The sequence below is a fragment of the Hibiscus syriacus genome, unplaced genomic scaffold (assembly GCF_006381635.1).
Source record: "Hibiscus syriacus cultivar Baekdansim isolate YM2019G1 unplaced genomic scaffold, ASM638163v2 tig00111332_pilon, whole genome shotgun sequence".
NCBI lineage: Eukaryota > Viridiplantae > Streptophyta > Magnoliopsida > Malvales > Malvaceae > Hibiscus > Hibiscus syriacus.
In genome coordinates, this window is record NW_024063061.1 from 31,474 (window position 1) to 52,543 (window position 21,070).

General features: G+C 34.1%; 1 protein-coding gene and 1 pseudogene across 1 annotated transcript; one reads left to right on the plus strand and one right to left on the minus strand.

Annotated features, from left to right (window-relative positions):
- The first annotated feature begins 12,845 nt into the window (after positions 1-12,845).
- On the plus strand, positions 12,846-15,667 carry LOC120158930 (annotated as a pseudogene).
- Positions 15,668-15,935: 268 nt separating this feature from the next.
- LOC120158929 (solute carrier family 40 member 3, chloroplastic-like) lies at positions 15,936-20,267 on the minus strand. Its single transcript, XM_039169653.1, has 13 exons — positions 19,765-20,267; positions 19,377-19,599; positions 19,240-19,303; positions 18,730-18,854; positions 18,558-18,647; positions 18,294-18,470; positions 18,114-18,188; positions 17,801-17,902; positions 17,596-17,713; positions 17,322-17,468; positions 16,909-17,015; positions 16,720-16,833; positions 15,936-16,307 (listed from the first exon to the last, which is right to left on the minus strand). The coding sequence occupies exons 1-13, from the start codon at positions 19,926-19,928 to the stop codon at positions 16,026-16,028; spliced, it is 1,788 nt and encodes a 595-aa protein (XP_039025584.1). The 5' UTR covers positions 19,929-20,267; the 3' UTR covers positions 15,936-16,025.
- Positions 20,268-21,070: the final 803 nt, after the last annotated feature.

Sequence of the window (21,070 nt, forward strand, 5' to 3'; positions counted from 1 at the left end):
AAAAATTATATTATTATTCGGAAACCAGTTGGGTTGAAGAATTTTACTTTAAACTTGAACTTGATACGACATCACCTTTTATAACACTTAAATCAATTCAATCCGAAACTGATTCGAAAAATGATCTTGTTAAATCAAATTGAAACTCGTCAGATTCAAGTTAAAATTATCATTCCTAATTATGACTCTTCATCCCTATTGTATATAACTTGTACATTCCATTCGTATACAATTATTTTTTTTTGTTAATTATTGACTGAATATAGAAATTGATATTAAAAAGTCCTATTATAATATTAGATTTCCTTCCCATTTATATAAATAAATAATATAAATAAAAACAAATATTATGTATAAATAAAAATAACTGTCTAAACTATATTCTAAATTGATTTTTTGTGTTTAAAGAACTTTTTTATTAAAAATAGGTGTCTAGTGTTTTTTCGTTACACTTTTATGTACTTATTGTTAAAGAAATCGATAAGTGATATGTGTCATGTTCATATTTTTTTAAATAAAATAATATTTTATTTAAAAATATATATATAAATGTAACACGTGTCACTTAACGATTTTTTAATGTTATGCATCTAAAACGATAACAGAGAAAATATTAAGCATATTTTTAACAAAAAATCTTTAAACACAAAAAATTAACTGGGTAAAGTACACAAATGGCCCCCTACTATAGGTTACTACTTTTTTAAGTCCTTCGACTATTAAAAACTATAAAATAGTCCTTCGACTATAGAATGTTACTTTGTTAAGTCTCTCGATTATTAAAAGTAACAAAATGGTCACTCGACTATTTATTATGTTCCAAATCCGTGATTTTTCGTTAAAAAATTGGCATATGTCTAAGTTGGACGTTAACATGATGGCTGAGATATGATACTTGTTTGAGATTCTGATTCAGATTTTATTATATCACAGTCAGAAGGTTAACGTCAAGCTCAGAATGTCAATCAATTCTTTAACGGAAAAGGACGAGTTTGGTATACAATGAATAGTCGGGTGATCATTTTGTAACTTTTAATAGTCAATGGACTCAGCAACGAAATACTCTATAGTTGAAGGATCATTTTGTAACTTTTAATAATCAAGAGACTTAATAAAGTAATACCCTATAGTCGGGGATCATTTGTGTTATTTAATCAAATTAATTTTAAGTATAATTTAAACACTTATTTTTAATTTTTATATTAAGCCTTTGAAAATTTAAACTGTAACTCTCCAATCTGAGCATAATAAATAGAGAAAATAACCTCAGTGACCAAAAATGCCTTATAATATACGATTTTAACCAACTTTTTTTTGGATTTGCCAAAATGACCAACTAAATCGCAATGCGATCGATAATTCGCAACGCGATCTCCGGTATTGCAAATCAGTTTCCAGATTCGCAACGCGATTCTGACTATCGCATTGAGATTTCCCAAATTCGCATTACGATTTTCCTAAATCGCAATGCGATTACGTAAATCACAACGAGATTCTTACTATCGCAATACTGAATTTCAAATTCGCAACTCGATTTCTGAATTCGCAACAGGTTTTAATTTCGCAACACAAATATTTTGGATATATAACTACGCAGCAGCAGCAACTCATAACCTAAATCCCTAAATCGCAACTCATTCCATCTCTATCTATCACTCTCTCCGGTGACATCCGTTCCTATATCCAACGACATCCTTCCCCATCCGGCAACAGGTTTTAGTTTCGCAGCTCGTTTGTTTAGTAAATTAATTTACAATTATGAAATCATCTAATGTTGATCATGTTTGGATATATTTGTGTTTTGGAGGGTCATGGGAGAATGTTTATGGTGTTTTACAATATATGCCTTTACCCATGAATCTTCAACTAAAACTGTCATTAAAAAAGTGAACTTATGAAACTCTAATGTTACGTGTTGCAAATAAATTGAATTTAGAGCCCCTAAGTGGATTTAGGCTATCTTATCAGAGAAATAGTAAAGTTTATTTGTTAACCGACAATGAAGATGTTGAACGATTCATTGCTTACATTAGTGTTTCAAGTGATGATGTTACATTGTATGTTGTTGAACCTAGAAGTAGTGAAGTTGGGTCAGTAGCGGGTAGTAATCAACTAAGTTTTTCAACCCTAGTTTATGGTGCTCAAAATTTAATGGTTCCACCACAATTTCATCACCAAGCAAATATTGTTTCACCACATTTCCAATACCAAACACAATCTCAAAACCCACAACCTTTCCCTAATCCAAATCCCAATAAACTTTCAGCACCAAATTTCGGTTTTCGTATTGACCAGTTAGACGATGATAAGCCAACAGAAAAAATTGTGAGTAGTAGTCAGTATTCGAAATTTGATCTTGGTCAATACCCGGACTTTGATCTTGGTCAATACTTGGATTTTGATGATTTTTCAGAAGAAGAAACATACCCTGCGTGTAATGATTTTGATATTGATCAATACCCGAATTTTGATGATGAAACAGCCGTTGTCGAGGAAGATGTTGTTGATGATAATGAGGAGGAAGTTACGACTGTAAATGAACATGTTGAACATCCATTCTGTAATTCATATAACACTGAAGAAGAAAAAGAAGAAGAAGAAATCCCCAAAGAAAAGTCCCCGAAGAAAATACCACGGGAGTATAACTGGAATATGCCAGAATTACTTCAGATACCGGAAGAATAGTTGGTAAAGATAGCAGTTGATTGTTACACAAAAATTATTCGTATCAAGAAAGATGATTGTTTTGATACAAAAGAAGACTTGAAGATAGCTTTGTATATGAAATGTGTGGAAGATGGATATCAACTAAAAGTTAACAAATCAAGCAAAGATCGTTTTGAAACAAGGTGTATGTTGACAAAAACTGTATGTGGCGTATGATTGCAAAGAGGATAAAAGATTGCGAAATGTTTCAAGTTAGGACTTTTATTGATAAACATACATGTTCAAGAACCCAAGTTTTTCCTCACCATAGACAGGCAAACAAAAAGGTGTTGGGTGGTTTTCTAGCTGAGTTAATGTTTTTGAATGGTAGGGTATATCGGGGACATGAAATTATGACTGACATGAATGCTTGGTTCAAGATTAGTATCTCATATTCTCAAGCTTGGAGAGCCAAATGTTATGCCTTGGAATTGTTGAGGGGGTCTCCAGAAGCATCGTTTGCCCAACTGTCGGCTTATTGTCACAATTTAAAGCTGAAAAATCCTGGGTCGGTAACTCATATCAAAACAGATAGAGATGGATGCTTTGAGTTGCTGTTTATCGCCATTGATGCTGCGGTTAGTAAATCAATATAATTTTGTTGACTCATTTTTGTTAGTTACATGCATTTCACATTTAAATGATTATATTTCTTGTGTATATGATTTGTAGATTCGTTCGTTTATTAATTGCATGCGCCCAGTTATTATAGTTGACGGAGCACATTTAAAAGGTCGATACCTTGGAGTAAACTTATTAGTAGCCATGGATGCTAACAATGGGATACTGCCAATAGCTTACGGGGTTGGCAAATCTGAAACCTCTGATTCATGGACATGGTTTATGGGGCATCTTAGGGATTGCATAGGTCCTATTAGCAATCTGACAATCATATCTGATAGGGCAAACTCAATTGACAACGCTGTTAGAAGGTGTTTCCCAGATGCTTTTCATGGACTTTGTGGTGTTCATTTGTATAGAAATCTAAAATAAAGGTCTGTTGGTATAAAAAATCACAAATGGACATACTGGAAGGCTGTAAAAGCTTATCGGGAAGTGGATTTTAATAAGCATATAAACTGTTTAAGACGTGTTTTGCCTCAGTGTGCTCAAACACTAGAAGATGTCGGGTTTGAAAGATGGTCAATAGTACATCAACTTGGAGCAAGATATGGTTTCATGACGTCTAATAGTGCAGAATCAATCAACGCTCTAAGTCGTCATTCCCGGAAATTACCCATTACTATGTTAATGGAGTTTTTTCGAGCCTCTATTCAACAGTGGTACTACAAGAAAAGAAACCATGCAGGTATTATTTCTTTAAATTCGTAACTTATCATATATTTTACTAAGTATTATTTATTTAAATTTACAGGAACATTGGAACATCGTGTTACACCATGGACAGAAAAAAAGATAACGAAACGTGTTGTGAAGTCAACGTCATGGAGAGTTGAACCATGTTCAAACACTTTGTTTGAAGTACTGGATAATAACTTAAATGGGCTTGTCGATCTAAATGCAAAGACGTGTAGTTGTATGAAATGGCAAACATCTGGTTATCCGTGTGGCCATGTTATAAAAGTTTCTCTTCATCTAAACCAAGATGATTCAAGCGCATAAGCTATGGATTGCTACACTACAGAAGTATATCGACAGACTTATGGCGAGATTGTCTACCCTATTCCACATCTTTCTGAGTGGGACATACCAGATGACTTACAAACAGTTTTGCCACCAGCCATGGACAGAAGGCTACCTGGGAGACCAAAAAGTCACGATCGTATACCATCTAAGGGTGAAGAGAATAAGAGATCGACATGTAGTCGGTGCAAGGAAAGTGGTCATACAAGGTTGACACGTGGATCACCAGTGCCATCACAATTATCTTTTCCTCTACCAAAATATGGATCCTTATCAAAATCTCAATCACAACCGGCTTCACCTTTTGGGACTGTTAACTTAGGTGATTTTTAAATGCAAATGTTGTATTATGTGTATATTATGTGTGAACTTTTAACATTTTCAGTTAGGCATGTATTAGTAACTTGAGTTTGAACATTGCTATGATATGTTCAGTTGTTATCACTTATTAGACATTCATTTGACTATCGTAACGCGAATATGACTATCCCAACACGGAAATAACTATCGCAATGCGGAATTGACTATCGCAATGCGGAATTGACTATCGCAGCGCGGAAATGACTATCGCAACGAGAGAATCGTAATGCGAAATGAAAATCGCAACGAGTGAATCGCAATGCGAAAATGAAAATCACAACGCGAAATTAGTTTCGCGTTGCGATTTTCATTTTCGCATTGCGATTCACTCATTGCGATTTTAATTTCGCATTGCGAATCTCTCGTTGTGATAGTCATTTTCGCGTTGCGATATTCTGTTTTGCATTCAACATAATGCAGATTGAAATCAAAAAATCAACTATTACATTTCAATCAATTAAACAAGAACAAATATTATGTACACATCAATTAAACAAATCGAAAATGAAAATCGCAACGCGAAATTAGTTTCGCGTTGCGATTTTTATTTTCGCATTGCGATTCACTCGTTGCGATTTTCATTTCGCATTACGATTCTCTCGTTGCGATAGTCATTTCTGCGTTGTGATAGTCTGTTTTGCATTCAACATAATGCAGATTGAAATCAACAAATCAACTATTACATTTCAATCAATTAAACAAGCACAAATATTATGTACACATCAATTAAACAAATCAACATTTACAAATCATCTTTTACAAATCAATTAAACAATCAAAAAATAATAATGAAATCAACTTTTGCACCCATAAATCCATTTCACGCAGCTCACTTCAGGATTAACCTGCAGAAACCAAACATTGAATCAACAACACTTTCTACACATCTAAAACCTACAAACAGCAAATTATTGAATTCTAACTACTTAACCAAACATTTTCAAACCAAAAAGAGTAAATATGTTTAACAATACTTGCATTTGACTTACAAATTGTTTATGGACACTTTCATAACGCGGATGCAGGTAGGCAGCGTCTCGCATATATCGCTTTAGCCATAAAATGCTGAAACCACAAGCCTACTGCACCTCTATCTCTATCAGTGGGAGGTAGAAAATGTGTACTTCCTGTCGTCAAACGCTCCAAGCACATGCATACGAGAGGACCATAATCCCCTCTAGCTTCCTTCGTTTGTTGTGGCGCGGTCTCGTCTCTGATAACTGTAACATTGAACTTCTTTGGCTTCTTATTTCCAGACTTAGTCCAATAATCAATTGCATCCAAGAATTTAGCCAAATGAGAGCTCCATCCCTTAATCATATCTCTCAAATCAGACAATGATATGTAATTTATCATGCTGTCATATACTATTGTCTTTAGGGATGGGAGCTGAAGCTCGATGAGAAGCCAATGAGTACGGTCCAAAACAGGGATAAACACCTGTATCGAAATGTAATAATTCAAATTACGCACTTATTTATGAACACCCTTAAAATATTTAAACAAATATACTAACCTTATCGACCTCCCACCATGCAGGATAAAGTTTAGCTTGTCCATTAGCCAACACATATGATTCCTGTCGTTGATTCTTCAAGTGAACTACGTGAAAAGACGTCGGCATAATTGTATATCACGTTTTTTTAATATTTTTCTTCAATTTCCTTACAATTAGAAGACGTGTCACCCATGCATCAATATGCTGTTTTACAAAAAAAGACATATATTAGTGAATTACATAAATTTTAAAAAAAATTAATCAAACTGAAATATAAGAAATATAAGACTTACCCCCCCATCGAAATAGACGTTGTCTTCAACCCCTAATAATACACCCCACCAAGACCGTTCAATCAACAAATGCATATCATCGTTGAGTTTGTATATGTCAGCGTAACACCCTTGGCTCCGCTCATGTAGATAAAAATCAACTGTGGTCTTAGCCCAAAGGGTATTATCCAGAATTGTTTCTGGTAGTTGTTTCCTCTCCACTTCATTGTTCGGAATGGTACTGGCCGGTAACTTATACGAAAGCCAACAGTCATCCATCATGTCCGGCACGTGAGGGGGCTTCTCAATAATTCGATATATTACTCCGTGTGAATCGGGCTCTAGAATGTTGGGAGGGACCTCTTCAACGATAACAGTAGCCTCTTGAACGGTGGGAGGGGACTCTTGAGGGATGATAGGGGCCTCTTGAACGATAGGGGAGGCCTCTTGAACGATGACAGGTGAGTCGGGCTTTTTCTTACGGATTCTTCGTAATATTGGGGTGAACAGAGACGTAATGGCACGTGCATGCCGTCTGATTCGTGAACTCCATCTTGCAAGAAAAACCCGACGTAGAACATCCACCTTAACGGGCCGCTAAAAATAAATTAATACATAAATCAATAAATAAACAGACATGATATTAAACAGTGAGAACAAAGACAAATATATTTAAAACTTGCATGGTATTCACCCAAGTCATTATTATATCATTGTTCACAAAATGCATCAGATAACATTCCAGAAGTAAGCACTTATATAAACATTTAAAAGGACAACATATAGGTTTAGTGCAGGTTCAATGACAACATAAAGAGTAGTAGTTTATTCTTGAAACTTAAATTTTCAACACTGTGAAGTTAGTATTTGTCTTTTGGTTGAAGTAATGCAATTCATTCAAGTTTCAATTTGCAGAAGAAGAATAGAATCTGAAACTTAAAATCACAACGCGAAAATGACTATCGCAATGCGAAAATGACTATCGCAATGCGAATTTGACTATCGCAACGAGAGAATCGCAATGCGATTTTCATTTCGCATTGCGATTCTTTCGTTGCGATAGTCAAATTCGCATTGCGATAGTCATTTTCGCATTGTGATTCTCTCGTTGCGATAGTCATTTTCGCGTTGCGATAGTCATTTTCGCATTGCGATAGTAAACTATTCTTCTTCTACAAATTGAAACTTGAATGGATTGCATTACTTCAACCAAAAGACAACCAAAAACAAATACTAACTTCACAGGGTTAAAGAATAAACAGTTAAACAATATTGGCAACAACCGAATGAATTTACTAAGCAATCTAAGTGAAATTACGAGTAAATTTATCATCAAGTTAAATATGAAAAATATTAAACTTACCTCGTTCGTAGAGTATGAACCTCGTTCTGCAACGATGCTACAATCTCACGTAGAGCTACTACCTCACCACGTAAAGTAGATACCTCAACACGCCATGCACCATTGTCATCACGTAAAGTACCGACCTCCTCACGCAAGGCATTGACCTCATTACGTAACTCCCCTAACTCATCCCGTGGAGGTGGAGGTGGAGGTGGAGAACAGGAAGATAAACGTCGTGGCATCTTTGCCGGTCGCCTATCATGAGGTGATGGTGGAGAAGAGGCTCGATGATGTGACAGAATAGGTGATGACTCTCGTTGTGGAGGTATATATTCGGGTCGAACAGGTGATGGCTCTGGGTAAAGTGATGGCTCTCGAAGTGGTGGCTGCTCATCATTCGTGCCATCAAAAAAAAGCTTACTAGCTTGTCACCAATCAGTGGCAAGCTCAGCTTCCGTGGGTGTCAGCCTCTGTAATGGAGTGTTGGCCTCCTAACAATATAAAAGCTCAAACAAAGTTAAATGTGTACTAGTAATAACTTGTTTATAAACATATGGTATTATTTATGTTAACTTACATTATTTATTGTAGTATACGGTAGTAAATCTTCCCATTGCTGCAAGGACCGTTTCCTCTTCCAGGAAATAGCCCTAGGAATATCATTAGAAGTTTTTAATGCATATGTCGCATGGCAGGAAAGGCCTCAAATATCCAAATCTACAAACAATATAATAACAAACATTAGTAATTGTTAAAGAATTAATTATAATTTTGGAAACATTATATAAAAATTATTACCTTAAAGGCCCAAATAAAGCCTGACAAAGTGTATTTGGAACCATTGCCACGCTAACTTTTCCGATCATTAAAGGCAGTCGACAACTTATTCCATGTAGCTCTCCATAGATACGAACCCCACGGAAATATGTTCCATGCATTTAGGTCCTCTACCAATTTAATTAGATCATTAGGAATAGGTTGTCGGGCCTCTCTACCTAAAAAGTCGGCTTGCAAAAGTATTAGAAGGCATACTCGGACAACATCGACGTCATCCATCCGAGTAAAACCATCTTTCTTATTCAATAATCTCGTCAAGTCTTCCACGTGTAAATTCGACTTCTCCGTTGACTGCTCAGGAAAAACCTGAGAAAACCATGATAGACGGGTAATATGTCTAGTGTACCGATCTACATCATCGTGTCCGAAGCGTAGACCGGTGATTAAGCAAAACTCCTCCCGCCCAAAACACGTATAAGCCGGTGGAAAATCAAACCATATCTCTTCATCACGACATTGTATAGTCTCTGGTAGATCGCTAGTCATGGTTTAAGGAAACAGATGGGTCAACATAGCATCTCCACCCGGATGTTGTACTTTCAGCCATGGCCCGAAGCAAGTATCCTCAAATATTTTTCTTTGTGCAGGTGAAAGCTTCGACGCAATTGTTTTAGCCATGCTTACTTTATTTCTTAAGGTCAATTGAGCCGAATAAAAGTTCTGCAAAAACAATAAACATACCAATTTAGATATACCAAAAACTACATTGTGAAGATATGAACAATAAACATAAAGAGTAGTAGTTTATTCTTCAAACTTAAATTTGCAACACTGTGAATTTAGTATTTGTTTTTTGGTTGAAGTAATGCAATTCATTCAAGTTTCAATTTGCAGAAGAAGAATAGTTTCTGAAACTGTAAATCGCAACATGAAAATGAAAATCGCAACACGAAAATGACTATCGCAACGCAAATTTGACTATCGCAACGCAAGAATCGCAACGCGAAATGAAAATCGCATTGCGATTCTCTCGTTGCGATAGTCATTCTCGGTTTCAAATACTAAAATTGAAAGAAACTTGAATGGATTGCATTACTTCAACCAAAAGACAAAACAAAGACAAATACTAACTTCACAGGGTTAAAGACTAAACAGTTTAGCAGTATTGACATCAATCGAATGAATATAATAAGCAATCTAAGTGAAATGGTTAATCTATTATTGAAAACACCAGTAAACTTATCATCAATTTCAATATGAAAAACTTAATAATAATGCAAAAATTTCAAAATAAAAATAATTAAAAAAAACTAACCCTCGGTGGTTGATTTGGTTGATTTTCCATTTCTGACCGTGAATGATTTCGCCGGAGATGGAGACTGTTATCGTCGTGGGGACTGATTTCGTCGGAGATGGGATGGATGTCGCCTTAGAGAGTGAGAGATGGAGATGAGACTGAGTTGTGATTTAGGGTTTTAGGTTATGAGTTGCGATTACGGATATACTGTGGACGGTTCAGTGTTCCGATATATTAATATATTCGTGTTTAGAATTTGAAAAAAAAATACGCGTTAACACGAATGACGCTATGTAAATCGCAACGCGAATTTGGAAAATCGCAATGCGATAGTCAGAATCGCGTTGCGAATCTGGAAACTGATTTGCGATACCGGAGATCGCGTTGCGAATTATCGATCGCATTGCGATTTAGTTGGTCATTTTGGCAAATCTAAAAAAATTGGTTAAAATCATATATTATAAGGCATTTTTGGTCACTGAAGTTATTTTCTCTAATAAATAACATATTACGATGAACATGGAAAGCCATTAAAAAATTAATTCCGCATTTACTTCAAAAAAAAATTATGAACAGTAAAATACAGGCAAAGAACTAGTCGTGTTGAAGACCAATGGATAGTCAAATAGACGAGCCATTAGGTAGCCTAATATTTGCAGTTTTATTCATTTGATATAATTGTATACAATTTCCATGTATTTAATTAAAAATATTAATTTAAAATTCTGTTTAAAATAAAAATTAAAAATATTACTAACTTTTTGTGAAATTTGAATTGGTTAAAATCAACTTATATGAAATTTAAATTTTCTTATGGAGTTACAAATTTTGAATAAAATATTTATGATTAAGGAATGGATAAATAGTTAAACTATAACATAAAAAGTTTGGACATTTAAAAAACTGAAATTGAATATAATAATAATCATCAAAAGGCTTAAGGGTGTCAAAAGTCCTAAAATTTTGGGGGAAATAATTAAATGCTCAAAATTTTCTTACAGCAAATTAAGTCCCTATACTTTAAAATTTATCAATTCATCCCTTGACCAACATTGATCGTAAGCTGTCCACGTAAGCTGCCATTTCGGCAGTGCATACTCAATCAGCACTTGTTCTGCTTTGCAAAACAATAGAGTAGGGATGATTAGCAACGAAGTAAGCAAAGGTAATGAACAAGGTTTTGATAAGTATATATTAGGGACGTAAACAAATTATTAATAAAAAATATTTAAATTATATGAAAATTTAATACTTTGAAAGGGAAGACGGGTTGCTTCTGAGAACCTGAACCATGTAAAAGATTGTATAATGTTCTAGTTGAGTGAGTGCAAAGTTTTACGAATTTAGGCAATGATGCTCAACCACAAAATCAATGGTAGATCTAAAAGTGTTCAAGATTGAGATTCAAAGTGTTGATAATATTAATTAATTTTGTAGGATAAAGTATATAAATGGTTTCCCGGTTATAGATTGATGTTTTATTAAATCCTCTGACTATTAAAAGTTATAAAATTGTCACCCGACTATAGAGTTTTGCTCTGTTGAATTCCTCGACTATTAAAAGTTATAAAATGATCATTCGATTATTCAAACTCATCTTTTTCGTTAAAAATCTGATGGTGGCTGAGCTGAACGTTAATTTGCTCAATGTGATATGAGAAAATCTAATCATAGAATCTCAAACGTCTATCATATTTCACTCATCATTTTAATGTCCAACTTAGACTATAGTTAATTTTTTAATATAAAAAGAATAAGTTGGAACACGATGAATAATTTAATGACCATTTTGTAACTTTTAATATTTTAGCGATCCAACAAAGCAACACTCTATAATCGAAAGAACATTTTATAATTTTTAATAGACAATAAACTTAATAAAGTATTATCATATAGTCAGAGATCATTTATGTACTTGACCTTAATTTTTAAATGAATATACAAAAAAAATTCTCTTCCCTTTCAGAAATTAAAATACATTTAATATTTTTAAAAATAATAGATGTACAATTATCCTCATAGGGTTTCATACATTCGCCATTGCCACATGTCATTATGAAAGCTTTTTATTATATAAACAAAATTTGAGAAAAATATTTTTTTTTATTTAAAAAGGGTTTCCTGAATTCGTCACTTTCACAAACCCTATAAGATCATTAAGAAACTATAGTAGCTTTCCATTAGGTGAGTAAAATTTGAAAAAAATATTTTAAATTGTTTTAGTCTACTTCAATTTTCAGTTGAAATTTTGAGTTTGAATTGTGGAGTTCGAATAATTAAAAAATTAAAATTAAAATAATGCCATTTTTATATTTAACTAAGTAACTTGATTATTTTATTATTTGATTCTTAATTTTTTTTGTTTCTTTAATCAATATTTCATTTTAAGTTAATTTTGTTCAAATTGAGTGCATGCTCTTGAAACATACTATAATAATAATTTAATAGAAATTTCAATTTGTTATATTTTCAAAATAAAATAAAACAAATATTTTTAGTGTCATAATTTTAATATTTTATCTGACAATATTTTTATTTTTCAAATTAAAATTTAACTAGTAATATACGAAGGGTATGGATTGAATCCATAAACATTTTGTAAAATTTCATAATTTTATATTTTTTAAGATCGTTGTATGAGTTAAAATAGATGGTTGAAATTAATAAAAAAATGAGAATACGTTTATACAAAAAATAATAAAATAATATCAATCATTTATTTTTCATTAATCTAACGAAATAGATGAATAGATAGGTAGATAGAATGAATGAATGCATATATGAATAGTAATTAAAATATACATTTTATGTCTAATTATAAAAATATAAGTATTAATATAATGTTATATTTTATTTTTTAATAAGAAAATATATAATTCGGGTGAATAGGGGCTAGTCCTAGTTATGGAGGGCTGGGGCCCAAACTTCTAACCCGATAACAAATGGAGTGGGGCCTGTTTTCGTAAAAGCGAGTTTCTTGAGAGAAGGGAAAACGAAAACTTAATCATTATATAGCAGCAGATCATCTCTTTCGTCGTTCTTCTTCTTCTTCTTCTTCTTCGATTGATCGATCTATACCCTTGAATCAGAATGAATGTAAGATATTCCGTTAATTATATTTAAATACCCATTTTTTTCTTACTCTAGCTCTTCCCACTTCAAAAAATAGCACAGATTTTTTTGTACATTTTTTGCGCCTCTTTGTTGATGTTTGCCCCCTAATGCAGTTCATGGCTTCAAAACAACCTGAAAATAGCTTGCTCGGCCCCGAATCTGACTCTCAGAGGACTATGTATGTTATTTATCTGATTTCAATTGAACTAGGGTTTCCTTTTGATGTTAGGTATTTGAAAATTCTCCTCGTTTTCTTTAATTGATAGGTACCCATATGTGACTGGAACATCAGTTGTGGCTTTAAAGTATAAAGATGGAATTTTGATGGCTGCTGATATGGGAGGTTAGCTCATACACTGTAATGGGAAATTTGTTTTTCTTCTGGATTTTTGTCTGTTCGAGTTAGGTTTGTTATTTGAAGTAGATAATGCTCTTGGAAAAGGCATCCGAGTTGGGGGGTGGGGGATGTTTTGGCCCCTTTTGAGGTGATTTAGGATTTAAAAGATATCAACTAGAAGCAACCTTGATCCGAAGTCTTTCCTAACTTTTTGGATTGGGATAAGAAATTGAATTATGAAATGATCCTTTTCAACCCTTTGATGCTTAATGTAATGTTTTTTTCTTAAAAAAATAAAGATGGTTTCGATTAGAGTATTTGATTATTTCCAAATAGCTTAAGAATTGTAGCATATATTATTTGATAAGTAGCTTAACAGCTGTAGTACTTTTAACTCTTTCTCAAATCTCAACCCGTTGGTTGTAATTTGTGATGGAAAACATTTCTTTTCAAAATATGGACATATTATTTAACATACACAGCATTTGATACATTGCTTGTTTGACGTTATGCTCTAAATGATCAGTACTGTATGTGGGATCCTTTTGTTTGTTTAATTGTAGCGTCATTCGTATGATTAGGACTTCATTTTAGATTTCTTGTCTGCTGTCAACTCTGTTGTGCAAAATAAGTAACATAATTCTCCTCATGGGGGTTAAAGAGACCTTGTTGAGTCATTTTGCTTTTTTGCAAGATTATTGTAGAGAGAAATGGAGTTGGAAGTTATTTAAAGTTCTCTGTAGTTCTCAATGTCATGCCCTTCCATAATAAAGTAATTATTCCTTATTTATTGTGGTTTCTCCTAAAACAAGTTATGCACTAGCAAGGATAGCTTATAGTTCATTTTCCATGCATGCTTTCTACCTTTTGGTTTTCATTCTCCTTCCTCTTCCCTCTTGTTCTCTTGTTTTCTGCTGGAAGTCTGTTGTTTCAAGTACCCTAGTGTTTCTCTAAAGCTAATATGCTCTCATTTGATAATTATTGAGTAACTGATTGGTCCCTGATTTAACTGCACCTATGAATGCACTTGTTTTATGTTTGAATCCTGTTAATTTTCAGGTTCTTATGGGTCCACATTGAGGTACAAGAGCGTGGAGCGAATGAAGCCTATTGGCAAGCATTCTCTTCTGGGTGCAAGTGGAGAAATCAGTGATTTCCAAGAGATTTTGCGTTATCTTGATGAGCTTATGTAAGAATTGACCGAGTCAATAAGATTATTAGTACTTTTGTTTTGGTTATTCTTTCACGAGTTATCTTATTTCTCCCCTGAACTATCATCTGGGTTTTATTGGGAAAATTCTGACATAAAATTGTTGCATTTTGATTTTGATTATGATTATTGTAGCTTGTATGACAATATGTGGGATGATGGCAACTCTTTGGGGCCTAAAGAGGTGCACAATTACTTGACTCGAGTCATGTATAACAGGCGTAACAAATTCAATCCACTGTGGAACTCCCTTGTACTCGGTGGAGTTAAAAATGGACAAAAGTATCTTGGAACTGTAGGTTCAAAGTATTATTATCCTAGTGTTCAGAAATGAGCTACTTGCAGTTTTAAGATTGTAAGTGACCATTTTTATACCTATGATTCATCAGGTCAGTATGATTGGTGTAAACTTTGAGGATAATCATGTTGCAACTGGATTTGGAAATCACCTTGCATGACCAATTCTTCGTCAAGAGTGGCATGAGAACTTGAGCTTCGAAGATGGTGTTAGACTACTGGAGAAGTGCATGCGTGTTCTGCTCTACCGTGATAGATCAGCCATTAACAAGCTTCAGGTTTGATCTCTTCTCTTTTAACGTTTTGACTCCATTTTCATAAAATAATTTTTTATCCATGCTATTTGAAGCAATTTCTAGAAAAATGTGCATGTTCTTCCGGATTTTTGTTTGGTCAATGGTCCATCCAATGGATATATTCGATTTTTATGTATGCAACTTAGGTTGATGTATTTCTACGGTTGGCTCTTAATCAAATCTATTTGTCGATCGATCTCTACATGACAATCTGAGGCAAATTTTAATATTGATGTTTCATTGATTGCAGATAGCTAAGATCACTGAAGAAGGTACGACAATTTCCCAGCCATATTCATTGAAGACCTACTGGGAATTCAATGCTTTCGCAAACCCTGCGCAGGGTGCTGTAGGATCTTGGTAGCTGTAACAAACATTTTATCCCTCTCAGAAACTTCTATGCAATCATATCTAGAGAAACACTAAACAGATTATTTATTGCATGTTTGTCTGGTTGGAACTTGAATTTGAAGCTGATTATCATTTGATTAATGTGACAGCTATGTTTTTTTTTACTTTACTGTTTTTATTTCTTAACTGCCTAGTGGTGTTATCCATTAATGATGAATTAATGGCTAATGGGTCGTATGTTCGTGAACCAAAATTTGAATCAATCAACCTAAAAGATCAGAAACTGCTGCTCACCTTCTGATAATAAATCATAGAACAATGTTGGATCAAACTATATTCATTAGGCACCTCAGTCTGTAAACTGGATATGGACAATGTTTTAGATTGAAATATATCGTTCTGTAGATAACTTTAGGGGGAGGGGGGAAGTGAGGAGACAATTGAATAGATATGTAAACCCGAGGAAAATACCCACACACGATGGAAACTCTATGCACTAGCATTATAACTAAAATTGTGGATCAAAAGAGAAAAAGTCTTCTTTGTTCCTCTGTAGGATTCAATAACCATCTGCAGAATACCCATGCAGCTCCAACCACTGATAACAACGACAGCATTGCTAGAAAACCAAAATGTGAAACATCACTTGCGATTATCGCAACCCCCAACATCAGTGACTCGGCTAAACTTGCAACAGAAATCTCTGTTGTTCCAATAAGATTTGCTTTGGATGATGGGATTCCAGTCTGCAGTATCTGGGCCACAACAATATCATACGACATATGCCCTAACCTCGATAATACCTGCACGTATGAGGTGAGGATGATTCAGGTATCATGCATATGTTAAGCCTGATATTTGTGTTTTAGATGACGATTTTATAAATTGCTATAAAAATTTCCTAAAATGATGCCATATCTCCTGGCCTTCGATAGAGTAACCGATAACTTGTGAGAGACCCTTGGGGAATCTATTAGTCTCTCTTTCTGGTGCTATTAGTGGAGAACTAATATATACTGCTGTCACTGAATCTAAATTTCCGCTAGACCTCCAATGACGATGACAGTGACACACACTCTTAGAGTCATGCTTTTTAGATTTCTAGTTCACCATGGCAGTTCGGGTTATGCTCTTTCTAGATTCCTAGTTTCCCAAGGCAGTTCAGTTATGCTAAAGTCGATGTAGTCCATGCAGAAAGTCTAAAGATGTTCTTACAATCAAACACAAGAAAACAAGAAGGGGACTCCTGTGGGCAAGAGATCCACTCTGGTAAACAGCTACAGCTATGGTGAGAAGTGAAGCCTGAAAAATCAATCCAACTGCTCCGGCCTGTTTGAATGGAAATATGGTCAATCAGCCCCAAAATAGAAAATTCCAGCAGACAAAACCAAACCAAGAGCCAACCTTTAAAATGCCGAATCTCCTGACCAAAGTTGCAGATATGAAGGTTGCTGCAACACCCATAAAAGCACATAATCCACTAAATCCCCCGATAATAGATGGATTTAGACCTGTTAATCAAACTCAAATAGCACTTTGGAGTAAAAAATTAATAGTAATCTAGCAAATGAAGGAAAAAAAGACTTTAATTTACAATCAACCACACAATATGGAGCGTCTTCAGGCATAACAGTGCACGCAATACTTCAAAGATCAAATTTAGAAAAACTCCATTAGCATGTCCTCTGAATAATTATAATTTTAAGACCCATTCGCTGTAGTAAATTTTTCCCGTTAGTTATCTTTCCAAAGTTCTCAAGAGTGGGTCCAAACTATAAACAACCAGTATATTTGCATGGAAATAGATAGAAAAATACCACGCTGAGTTAAAAATGCCGTCATTAAACTTCCCGGAGTAAGAACAACATTGAAGTAGAGGAGCACAAAAGCTAGGCTTGCCGGAAGGACTGGCTGTTGTATGTATTCTCTCCATCCATGCTTGATAGCTTCCAAACCTGTATTAACTGGTCATCCACAAAACAGAATCACTTAATATAGCAAATATAAATCAAATTTTGAGAATGATGCAACCGCTAAATAGAGCAAGAATAAAGTTGGGATTTTAATAGTAGTCAGATGAACAAGTTTTACCAAAGTTATCAGAATCTGGAAGCGGCCCCTCGTCAGACGACATGCAACAGGATTGTGAACACTTAGCACGGTCAAGGACTCCAGTAGAAAGTTTGTTCGTTAACCATGTCAGAGCAATCTGAAGAATGTTGTTAAAAATTAGAAGAGGAAGTAGATCCTTTCTCTAAATAATATAGATAATCAGAACAAGAGTATAAGCAATTACCATAACAGGCAATGACCACATCATCAGCCCAGCAGCAAACTTTAAGCACTTCACTGGATCATATTTGGAGAGAAGAATTCCAAATAATGAAGTGCCAGCTATCTGCAATTACGGATGATAATGACTCTCTCGTTCAGAAATTTCTTATGTAACTCGATTGCTAAGGTAACTGTAAGCTTATAAAATTTCCAGCTTTTATTTAGGATTCACGCTCTATGGATTACAAGCAAACCAAGAAATGGCTTGAACCAAAAAAGATTACGCCATGGTCCAATGTTAACAAAATATAAAAGATCTTAAGATTATCAAATACCTCACAGAGCAGGTCAATTCGATTGAGAACAGCATTTGCTTGAGCCAGTGCAATCGGTCTATTTATCCCAGCTAACTGCAAAAACAAGAACTCTAGTTTAATCCACGGTCCACTTTCCTAGAGATGAGTGACAAAAGGTTTCCGAGAAGAAAACAACCAAAATGCACGGAATAGTATTACCAGCACAACCCAGTCACGCTCCATGGCAACCCCCAGTGCCACTCCAGATAGCCTCTCAATAGCTCCTGCTAACACTAGCACAGCAAACCAAGGACGTAGAAGAATAGAAGAGGCAGGAGTACAAGAAACTGTATGAGCATGAATTATCATCGCCGCTGACAACAACTGAGTGGAAGCCTTGCAGATGCCAAAAAATTTAGAAATAAATTAGGACAGTGTCAAGTATGCATTAATCTAGAAAAAAGGAAAGGTTATTTGTAGTACCTGAACAACATTCAAAAGGATATATGAAGGTACTCTTGGAGAATGATCCATAAGTTTGCCAACCAAAGGGCCTCCAATGATGATAACAAGCTATTAACAAATCTTCCGTGAGAAAGTATTCCATTATTTCTTGTTATATGTAATGAATTTATGTTGCTGGACTAATCTATACCTTAGTGAAGAATCCCATGACAGCCACTGGTAGAAGGCTCCGATGAAGCAGCGCAATAGCAGAAGGCCAAGCAAAATTCCAAAGCTGTTCCACTACATTCCCAGCCAGGCAACTTGCATAAAATGCTGAAACATGAATGTCTTTAAAGTTAGCAGCCGATAATACCGCAATTTAGTAAAATGATAGAACAAGATACAAAAGTACAAGACATTATAGTTGATGTAAACAAATTTGGCTCATTTGAGATAATGTGTTGAAATGACACAGTGTAGCAACTTTCAGAACTTGAAGATATACGATCAAGGAAAAAATAGGTTAATTGTGATCTAAATGACAACTCGAAAGAAACCCAATCCCTAAACCACAAGGAGTGCAGAGGGATACAACAACTAAACTTCTTAACACACTGCTAAGTTCTTACGGCTTAAAGAACAAAACAGAATCCGTTTAAGTCTTTAGGAGTATAAGAGCTATTCCACTTTCCTATAAAATGAAAATAGAATGTCCTACCATATAATGCCTCTGGGTGAGCTGGAGTTCCATCAAGAGCTTTCTGTTCCTCCTCTGATAATACCTAAACAAAAGGAAAATGTTAGAGGATATTAAACTCGAGTTGAAAAGAAACCGATATATGAAGAGGAACATACTGGGATTGTTGTCAAGAGACTATCTACATAAGTATCCCCTGTCAGTATGTTCAAAGATTCAGTCTGAAGAACATCAGATTTAAGCTGAACTATTGGAGTTGTAATTGTACAAGAACAATCACTACTTTTTGAATGTAAACCCTCATCCTCGGCAATCACATGGTTGAAGTGTACATCAGTATTTATTATTGAACATCTCGATTTGAAGCTGTCAAAACTATGACTAAACCACCCAAAAAAAAAAGATGTTAGCTGCCTCACTAAACAGTTCTTTTAGAACAAATTGCAGACTAATTCAACCTTGAACCACATGTCCTTAAAACAATAAGACATTGCATCAAAATTACAATTGCCAAAACAAATTTAGAGAACCCAATTAAACAGTTACCTATTAGTAGTGGAAGGGGAGCTGAGATTCAACCATCGGCTAGAAAAGAAGCGATGGCGAATTCCACAAGCAACTTGTTTCGATATAAAGGCTTCTCTTCTGGAAACAGAGAAGTTAAACAAATTGAAAGAGAGCCGAGAGTTTGTGACCGCCACCATTGCCATGGCTGTTGCTTATTTAACTTCTTATCACTCCAGAATTTGAAGCACCGATAATCACTTTTGACTTGTTCTAAACTCATGCAGCTTTGAAGAAACAAATCGAGAATCACATTAAGTAGCAAATTTGGGTTCAGTTAGATAGCAAATGCTATCTGGGTTTAACTTCAAACGAGTCGCAAAGAAACAAAAGTTTGGAACTTTTAACAATTCATAAAAAGAGGAAGCTTTCTTGTGTGAAATGGAACTGGTTCAGGTTCTAGATAACGAAAACAATCTGATAATGGTATATAGCCTTTGGGTTCTTTGTTATTGGTGAAGCACAATGAAGGGTTTGGGAAAGCAGAGTTGTTAACAACGTGGAGGCTTATCCTATGAGAGTACGAATTTCTGTGGAAGAGTCCGGCGGTCAGCGGAGAGGCGTAAGGGAAAGGTGGGGAACATTGTGCTGTGTGGCCATTAGATTTGCTGGGTGGCGCCAGGCTTGTGATTGTGGGTCCATTACAAAGCTAGATTCTTTATTGATTTTTTGCCAAGTTTCCATTTTTCCTTTGCCTAATAACAATCAGCGTAAATATATCAACGCTACGTCGCCTTTGCAAAATATTTTTTAGAAAATATTTTTTTAAATAAATTATATTTTCAAAAAAATATTTTTTAGAAAATATTTTATGTTGATTGAAAGAGAAGATGGTGTGTAAAATATTTTTTACTAGTTGATAAATTTTTAAAATTATTTATTATAAATATTAAGTACAATAAATAATATTATTTATCATAAAACTTAATATTATTATTTTTAAAATATTAAAATAATTTATTTAGGTATTATTAAAATGTTATTTCTATAATTTTATTAATAAACATATTAATATTAGTACATATTGAAATAAAAATATTATAAATTATATTAATTATTTATTAAAGTGATAGTATCGTATTATATTTTAAAAATATTAATTATAATATATTTTAAATATCTTTATTAAAATATTATTAGATTATTAGATTAATATTAAATACATAAATAATATTATTCATTATTAATAATTTATTATATTATTAAAATAAAAATATAATATCTTATATTATTATAATATAATTGAGTGTTTTATTACGATATTAAATAATATAATATTATATTATTA